Genomic DNA, 9,666 nt, shown 5'->3' with positions numbered 1-9,666 from the left:
ATGTTTTTCCTTAAAATACAGGTGCTCATAAGTATACTGTACATACCCCTATGTTAAATTCCCTATAGAGGCAGACAGATTTTTATTTGTAAGATCTGTTTTTAAGTCCTCTTTTTAGTCAACTTTAGCATGTGTATGCTAAGGGTATGTAAACTTCTGTTTTCAACTGTATGTCTATATGTGACCATCAAAATGAATTTTAAAATTATAACGGTTGCTTTTAAAAAAATATAGTCTTCAGCTAGGCTTTGCGACTTGCATTGATTTGTTCTGGAAGTCTCAAACTCAGTATTTTGGGGGGTCTTGAGCACATTCAAATAACCACCCAACAAGATGAATGTTCATTGTCCACATTCTGGTCTTATTTATTAAGTTCATATGTAGCACATTTAGACACAGATCACACATTCATGATTTCATGAGATTTGGTATAAAAAGCAAAACCATGATTGTCATTCATTCAGTGAAATCCAGCTTCATTCATTTCACATCTGTACGGTTTAAAAATAAAGTCATGCACAGAGCAATTTTCTGTCAATGTACAGTATGATACAAACAATTTTGAACACCAATCAAACTGATCAAGTAAAAAAATGCAGAACATCCATATTCAATACAGACTCACATAACAATATTGACATAATATTGCTGCCACACTTAGAGCTAAACATTACAGTGAGAAAGATGTACTGGCTAAAGACATAAAGGCAACGCTGAGAATTGAACAGGTGGACTATGATAAATTAAGACCTGGACTCCATAGCACTACACTGCCACAAGGACAGATGCATTTTTGTCACATCAGAACGTTACTCTTCGAAGTTCGTATGTTAACCTGCCTTTGGTTGCGACCTATGAATTCAGTTAAGAAACCCCTTTTCTGAATTAAGACTGCATAGCCAACTTTGGTGTTATAAGTGCCCTCAACTGTCTGCTTATTCCAGAATAAACTGTCCAAAGGATTCTCTGAAGGACCAAACCCTTATTCAGGAAGCGTTAGACATTTTTGTTTACCGCATGGTAGAATGCCTACACACGTTTCAGGACCAATAGAGTGTGGTTTGGGCACATCATACAAGGAATTCTGTGAATTCAGTCTGCATCTAAATGTTTTTATAAAACCATCAAAACATTTTGTTTCACACTCATAATTTTGAATCAAGTAAGACAGGAGCCAAAACAATTACCTTCCTACATACAGAGTATGCAACACTTCACTTGATTTATGCATTTTAAAGCCCACACAATACAATGTCAGCTATATCCAACACAGATATTTCAAGTTTGGACACATGCTCCATGAGAATAACTAACTAGGGATTGCAAGTGTAGGGCTTCAAATGCATAGCTGTCTAGAGATTGATTACAATTACAGTTGTTCACAATTTTTAACACACAAAGACGCACTTTCTTTGACGTAAAGAAAAGTTCACAAGGTCTTAATCCTACCATTAACCTAATGCTTTCATTCTCTCTCACTCATTCACCAGCAGCACTCGTGTGTTATAACCAGAGATTACAGCAGAATAGAAAAGTCCATATTTCTAGTGGTGATTCTAAATGCATAAAACTCCTGTTTCATTACAGAAACAGATTTTGTGGGGTATTTTCAAATCTGATTTGAGCCGTGTGTTTGTGATTGTGATGACTTGAGTGTGTCACTAGAAGGCAAAAAATTATTTAATTTGAAGGAAATGTGGTTTTGGGTGAGGTGTGTCTGTTTCCATGATTCTGTTATCAGAGTTTGCTATTTGTACACATAGTTGTTTTGGTTTTGATTTATGTTTACAGTATAGGAAAAATAATGCACAATTTAAGGAAATGTAGTATTTGGGGATTGTGAAAAACTGTAAGAGAATCAACTGACCCTTTAGCACCTTAAGTTTACAAAACCAAGAAACCTTGATTTATGAAAACAAAGAATGAAAATATTCATAAAGGCACTTACATTTCATGATAAGAAAAAAAATATTTGCACAACAATGAAACTAACATTATAAATGCTTTGATTAAAAAAAAAACAAGCATCTGTAATGGCAACCCTTTCCCTTTAATATTCCTAATGTAAAACAGGTTATGTAAACATATATTTCTCATTATTTCTCTGGATGCCCCACTGAATCACCATAGGAAATGGAGCATTTTGTAGAATCCTTCAACAATCTGTAATTTAATTTAATAATCACAAACAACAACAAAAAAATATTGCACCTCTGAACCAACCCCTACTACCCCACTCAGAACCTGTCATCACCTGACCTTCCTTCCACGTCTGTCAGGTTGGTGATTCTTTTGCAGCATGTCAAGCCAGACACTTGAGGTTTAGGAAACGAACGAGGTGCCTGTGTCACAGGCATTTCCATACAAACACACTGCAAGAGAATAACAATTCCACATGTCATTTCATAAACTACTACTACAACTACTGCGCAGAATGTTACAGTGTTTTCCTCCCTCTGGCCAAAATTACACATTTTGCTTGCAAAAGTCTCTTACTCTCTCAAAACATTTAAAACATGAAGTAAAAGCAAATTGTGCCTTCAAACAACACATCTTGTAGTCAAATCACTGTATGATTTTAACAGAGTTTCAGCCTTCATTTTTGCTATGGCTGTGCCATTTCTTTCTAATTTTTCTGGTATCAGAAAAACTGTGAAAAGACTAAATGTATTGAATAAAAATTAATTGTATTAATTCCTCCCAAGATGTAACGGTCATTGACATGTAAGACCTACAGTAAGCACCCAGACAAGACAAATGTCATTTTATGTATTTTTCATTGAAATATTCCTAGAGTTAACACCTTTTGTACTGTTTTCTTTAGCAAATAGGCAACACAGTACTTTCTCTAAATGTGCCTTAGATCCATACTTGCAAATAGCAACACAGGCCAGACATGGTATCTTATGAATAATGAATGATTGCAAGGAATCTCTACCGCCTGTGAGAGAATTAGCACAGGGAAACCATTAAAGTTTGGGGTCTTTGAATGACATCTGTGTTAACTGTTTTGCAAAAGGGTGTGAGAAATGTGTGAACCCAATGAAAATTGGTGAGCACATTTGCAAGAGATGACTTCTGCTGTGCAAAGAAGGTGTAAATGAAAACCAAGTGGATCCCAGTTTCTTTACCATAATTTTCCAACTATTAGCCGCGGTTTATACATTGATTTTGCTAAATTTCTTCAGCTATGCGTTTAATACTTGGGGGCAGATAATATGGTATTATATGTTTTTTTTTTGTTTTTTTTTACTTGCATAAAACACTGTCCTGCGGTTTATACACAATGCGGCTAATACACAGGAAATTACTGTAAGCAGAAAACTGTAGTTAATGCATTCTATGGTTGGTACCTGCAGTCGTCGCCTCCAGTGCTGATCACGTGTTTATCGTCGTAGGAGAAACGAATGTTGGTCACGTGAGCCGAGTGACCAAAGTAGCGCTTGTGTTTGGCCTGCAGAGAGAGAGAGAATGATACAGGGAGGTGAGAGGAAGAGATAATGAGAGAGAGAGAATGATAGAGAAAGAATGAGAGAGAGAAAGAATGAGACCGGGGAGGTGAGAGGAAGAGAGAGAAAGGGAGAGAGAGAAAGAATGAGAGAGGGGAGGTGAGAGATGGATAGAGGGAGAGAGAGAAAAAGAGAAAAAAATGAGAGAGAGGGGAGGTAAGAGAGAGAGAAGGAAAAGAGAACAAATGAGACGTCTTGTGTACAGTATAAACTACAAAACAGTAACACCAGATCCCCTGTTCAGCATCAGCTCTTGCTTTAACATACAAATTTGTCTGGGCATGGGAAATCGAAGAGCTTGACCAGGCCGAAGTCATCCCCAGTGACAATGTTGAGGCCAGCATGTGAGACGCAGGCACAGTTGACATCCGCCTTATCTGCATTTCTTGGCCAAATTCCCAGAACTTCATCCCCGAGGATGCTGTGCAGAGAGAGAGAGAGGGAGCGAGAGAGAGAAACCAGAGAAACCATACATTTTGTTTCCAGGGCATAACAGCATGACAACATCTACAAACAGAGCGAAGACGTTAAATAGTGTCCTATCTCTATTTCATTTATGGTCTATTGTAGTCTACTGTAATGAAAAAGATACCACTCATCAGTCACCCTTGTCACAAATGCTTATTCTACCATTATTCTAGCAAGTAAAACCGCTTGCACAAAATACTCAAAAACAACATGATGGTAGTTAAAGGTATACTATGCAGGTTTAGGTATTTTTGGCGAGTTTAGAGATCCCTCTAGAGTCACGATGTATTTATATGTTACTCTGCTATTGTAAATAGCAAACTTCCCTGTATACAATGCAAATGCTTTTGTAGTGGAGGTGAAGGATTAACCCTTAAAGGTGTAGGTTTTTGAACGTTCTAAGTTCCGCAACAATTGAAGGTTCTAAAATTCTATGTTGAATTCAATGAACCCAGATATTCTTTAGAACGTTCATTTCTCAACATTCCCGTCACACCGGTGTGACGGTACTCCTTTAAGGGTTAACAACAGGCAAAAACTATCTCCAAAGAGCTATATCTACTGACAAGGCAATGTTTTAGATTCTCGCGAGTTTTGGCAGGGCGCCACTCTTGGAAGTTGCATGGCAGGTTTTCTCGGTAGGGACTCGCTAGGTGAACGATTTGCCTATTACAAGTTCGTTTACCATCAAATTGGCTTCATAAAGGTGAAACTCTTGCATAGTGTGCCTTTAAGAACTAATAAGCTCTGTAGATAGGGCAAGTCTAGAAAAGTGTCTATCTCATAGAAAAGTGTCACTGTTATCAGTTATCAGTGTGGACTGCAGATGGCAGCACCTGGTCCAGCTGGCCCATGTGATTCTGTCGGTGACAGCCTGGTCCTGCACAATCTTCCCTGATGGCACCTCGTGCACCTGTCGCTTGTAAGCTCCTGTTGACACCTGCAGACATGAGATAGCAACCAGAATTTGCTCAAAATGTACCATTTACTGAACCCAAAGACACTGGATTTGTACACAACATTAAAAAAAAAAAAACAAGCAAACAAAAAACGTGTTTACTATTGTTGTAATTTGTTTGTAATAAAACGACTTCATTGAGACCAATGACTTAAAAAACAGATTCTGCTTAACTGACCATGTAGCCCAGCGTAACACTTAGGATAGTCTGATCAATGACTGTAGAAACAGTCATGGTCAGTTAAGCAGAAACTGTTTCTACAAACATTGATCATCAGACTATCCCAAGTGTTACAACGGACTCCATAACACTCCTCATAACACAGAAGACACAGAAGATCCTGGCTCCTTGTGTCCTTCCCCCTCATTAGTCTTCAGCAGCACCATTCTGCCCCCAACCCGTAAAAAGGATACTTATTTCCACCCAGGCCCCCGGGCGCGGACACGGGTTAAATGTGGCTCTCTGAGTCACCCCCAAACCCTCTGTTCCACACTGCTCCGCTATGCAGCTGACATCAGACACCACCCTCCTGATTCGCTTCCCACACAGAAAGGGCCGAAAAGCACGACAACCACGACACGACCACTCACAGGATACCAACCTTTGGCAAGAATGCCTCTCTTGGGAGTGTGTTAAATACATTGCAGAAAGACTAATCCGGACTCTGTGTCGGGGTTATTGTGAGCTAGATGGAAGTGGGCTATAAATAACCGAGGCTTACCATATATGTATCCCACTAAATATAGTTCCAGTTCTCCTTGTATTTTTATGCTGGATTTTTACTGTTTATACAAAGATTATTTTAGGTCATTCAATACATGTTTCCTTAATTATTACTCATAAAATGCAACTATTGCCTGAGTAGACATGGGCGATAGATTTATATCATATTAACTAACATTAAGGGACTATTAGGCTTATTTGAAAGTAAACTTGTTAATCTCCTGCTATTTTTCAGTCATAACCATTTCATTCTAACATTTCTATGAGTGACATATGTAATTCTAAGTTGATAAGTAGATAAAAGCTACCAAGAGAGAGGAATGTTAAATGCCAATAGTTCTTGAGGAGTGTAGGCTAGATACATGATATTCACTGTTTTAATTAATTCCACCTGACTTCTCAACTGTCTTGCCTGTCATCAACTAGTGGTAGCGTGGAAGTCCATATCTGAGTTATATTTCAGGACAATATACACATAAACACTGCACACACACACACACAAACACACACACACACACACACACACACACACACATATGTACAAACCTCGATGAACCTGCTATCAGCGGAGAAGTCCATCTGGAGGAGGAAGCTGGGGATGTCCTTGCAGTAGCCGATGCGGTTTAGCGAGGGGCCCTGTGTGAGGTCATACAGGTCCACAGTGCACTCCGCTGAGCCTACCGCCAGCAGACGCTTATCTGGACTAAACCTGGAGGGGGGAAACATGTAACGGTCCAGTTTTCCAGCACAAATTCACAAACAATTCCAGACTACATGCTTTTTTTTCTGTCGAGATTGAAGTTCTATTTTAGTCTAGGACTAAAATCCAGGTACAGAAAGCTGGTCCACTTTGCTGACCAGGCATCGGGTGCATTGTCCTCTGCTAGTGGACTGAGGTACCCATATTGTGTGTCCGATGGGACCAACAATGGGGGCATTAGTGTCTCAGTACATATGAACATATGATATGATTTTTTTGCATCGTTTTGTAACAATAACGAAACATTGAGAGGCCACGCTCATCTCAAAAGTAATTTGAGTGGATCCAAGCATATAGTATACAAGAGATAAGAGATTATCCACACACCAAAGAGCTCCTCTACGACACTGCAAATACAAAAAAAAAACTTAAATGGGAGCTCCTTTGTGTTCGGATCATCTCTTATCTCATTTTGTAACAAAAGGATTGGCAAGTAGCTTTCATCATCTCCCAAATGTGATTTTTAATCAGCGACTATGGGCATTCTATTCCTACCTTATGTCTTGAATGGCAGCGCTCCGGTCACGTTTTTTTCCCCACATCTTGAGTGAGTTGGTGAGGAGGATGATGAACTCTCCGTTCTTCATCCCCACCGACACCATCTCCCCATCGGAGCTGTAGGCTGCACACTTGGCTGGATGGCCCAGGCTGACTTTGTTCAGCAGTTTCTGGCATGAGAAGAGGAGAGCGTGAACAAGACTGACCCTGAGAATAGCCAGCATCTCTACTGTAGGCTGCCCAGTTCCTTCATCTCAGATCTCAGAGAGGCGGGGGAACTCAGAGAGACAAAAAGAAGAGAGAGAGAGAGGCGGGGGTGAGAGAAAGCAGGAGAGAGAGAGGGAGAGGACAGATCGATAGATAGATGGCTTTAGACTGTTTACTAACTGGGGTTAAGTTATGAGTGGCTTCAGCCCTAGTATTCCACCATGTGATGTGTTCTTGAGAGCATCAATTAACTTCAGATATTTGCACACCTATGAAGTAGTTCCAGAAGTTTCAGTCGTTCTCAATAGCCAGCATCTCTATTACAGGCTGGCCTGCCCAATGCCTTGGCCTCACCTTGTCTGCTAGGTCCCATATCCGGATTGTTCCGTCGTCGCTAGCAGAGATGAAGACGTCCTTAGTGGGATGGGTGGCCAGACCCCAGATCTCTCCCTGCATGTGGCCGTTAATCAGGATGTTGGAGGCGGCGTTCTTCTCTCCCACTTCAATGATCTCTCCATCCTTAGTTCCCACCAGTATCTTACCCTTAGAGGGAAAAGAACAGACACCTTACAGACATTCAACATTTGATGCCAAACTGAATTTTTCAGTCTATTGAGTTCTATGAAAACACATTCGAACATTGGATGGGAATCACAAAATGGATGGGTTTGTTCTAGGGCTGTTTGCTTGGGGACAGACAAACAATACTATTTGAAATATAAAACCATACCACTAAATTACTACACCTACTCTGAACATCTGCAAAAAGACTGACAAAGATATACAGTACAAACATTACCTTATGTGATACTTTGCGTTTTAAAAACAAATTCAGTCAGATGATAACAGGACAGCAAGTGGATAAAGATAAGGAGAGAGAATGAGTTCAGGCAAGTGATGATAACATGGATGGGTGTGTCAGTACAAGACTGGCGACCACTCACCTTTCCCCGACACACAGTGCGGACGCACTCCACCGACTGGCCCGTCTCCAGCTGGAACGCTCGACAGCGTTTCATCTCCTGATCCCACAGCTTCACTGCTCCACCCTCTTTCGTCCTGACGGAACATTAAAAACACAGACAAGTGTAAACATATGCACGCACACATACACACGCACACACACACACATGCACATACACACAGACACACAAACAGACAGACAGACAGACAGACAGACACACACACACACACACACACACACACACACACACACACATGCTCATACCTGATCTACAAAGATAAGAATATCTGACTCTCTACATATTCTGTGCCTTGTGTCTATGAAGTACATGTAATGACTTCTCATTGAAATGACGGTAATGAGTGTCCACTCTCGATGTGTGTGACTCACGGTCGCTCCTTGCCGCCGGTGACGATGAGGCCGTCTCGGAGCGTGGTGTACATGGTGAACACCGGGCCCGTGTGAGCTTTGGCCACCACCCGCACCAAGAAATGATCCCTCCACACGTACACGTCCCCGTTGATGGCACCCGAGAACGTTAGGTTGTTCTGGAGGGAGACACAAACACTGGGACATTTAGGGCCCTGATTTGAACGAGGGGCAAAGTGCAAAGTCTTAAGTCTAACCAAAGCTAATTTAAAAAGTAGTATCACCATGGGCAACTGCAAACCTTGATAAGTCAGCCCAATGCTCCCACCTGCCACACGATAATAATCAGAACTATGGTACATGCACAAGAACTTTGCATGCTGACAGCACTTTGCCCGCAATATAAATTAGGGCCCTATATGATAAAGCAAACTCAAATTATGCAGTATACATTACTGTATATTTCCCATGTCATTATTTAACTAAATGTGTTTTGCTATAAATTAACTGTTATGTTTCAAAAAGATTATCTGTTAGAGGATAACATTAGTGATAAATAATTGACTGTTAAATGTTTAATGAGAGATGTTCACTGTAGACTTTTGTGATAATTCAGATGACATTTATATTTACATTTATTAATTTAGTAGACACTTTTATCCAAAGAGACTCACATAAATGAGGAATATCATTCAAGCTACTATGCTGAGGAGACCTTAGATAGCAATTAATACTACATCAACCAATACTATTACCAGCAGATGAGAGGGCAGAAGATTTAAGGAATGAGTCAAAGTGTAGTCAAAGGACAATTGAACACTTACAGCACCAAAGGCCACTGACAGCATGGTCTGCATCCTGGCGTCGTCCACCACGCCCCCCACCACCCCTTTCTTATACATGAGGGAGCCTCCGACCAGCGTCCAGAACTTGATGTGTTTGATGCCCACCGACACAAACTGAGAGTCAGAGTCCGGCCGAAACTCGGCCACAAATATGCGGTCTGCATGGCCCCCTTTACTGGTCACTTTTGCTCCTTTGAAACACACACACACACAAAGTTCTCTTTAAAGTATACTGTGAGAAGTTGTGAATCAGCACTTGAACCTTGGTTTTAAACGAGTTGATATCAATTATCCTATATGAACCTGGACTTTTGAACAGTTGTATGTCCACTTTGAGTGAACATGGACTTTTCCCACCTCTGAT

General features: G+C 40.6%; 1 protein-coding gene across 7 annotated transcripts in view; it reads right to left on the bottom strand.

Annotated features, from left to right (window-relative positions):
* Positions 1–340: 340 nt before the first annotated feature.
* Positions 341–9,666, bottom strand: part of LOC125311386 (echinoderm microtubule-associated protein-like 6) — an 80,448-nt gene continuing 71,122 nt past the window's right edge. For all 7 annotated transcript variants that reach the window (XM_048269373.1, XM_048269375.1, XM_048269374.1 and 4 more), the window contains 10 exons: positions 9,282–9,493; positions 8,479–8,636; positions 8,069–8,183; positions 7,479–7,667; positions 6,915–7,087; positions 6,206–6,368; positions 4,814–4,917; positions 3,777–3,930; positions 3,354–3,454; positions 341–2,372 (listed from right to left, as the gene is read on the bottom strand). In XM_048269373.1, coding sequence (XP_048125330.1) covers positions 2,348–2,372; positions 3,354–3,454; positions 3,777–3,930; positions 4,814–4,917; positions 6,206–6,368; positions 6,915–7,087; positions 7,479–7,667; positions 8,069–8,183; positions 8,479–8,636; positions 9,282–9,493 — 1,394 coding nt within the window. In that variant the 3' untranslated portion in view covers positions 341–2,347. The remainder of the gene's footprint in view (positions 2,373–3,353; positions 3,455–3,776; positions 3,931–4,813; positions 4,918–6,205; positions 6,369–6,914; positions 7,088–7,478; positions 7,668–8,068; positions 8,184–8,478; positions 8,637–9,281; positions 9,494–9,666) is intronic.

This window comes from Alosa alosa, chromosome 18 (assembly GCF_017589495.1).
Source record: "Alosa alosa isolate M-15738 ecotype Scorff River chromosome 18, AALO_Geno_1.1, whole genome shotgun sequence".
Lineage (NCBI taxonomy): Eukaryota > Metazoa > Chordata > Actinopteri > Clupeiformes > Clupeidae > Alosa > Alosa alosa.
Note: the sequence above shows the minus strand (reverse complement) of the source record. Positions and strands in the feature narration are given on the sequence as shown.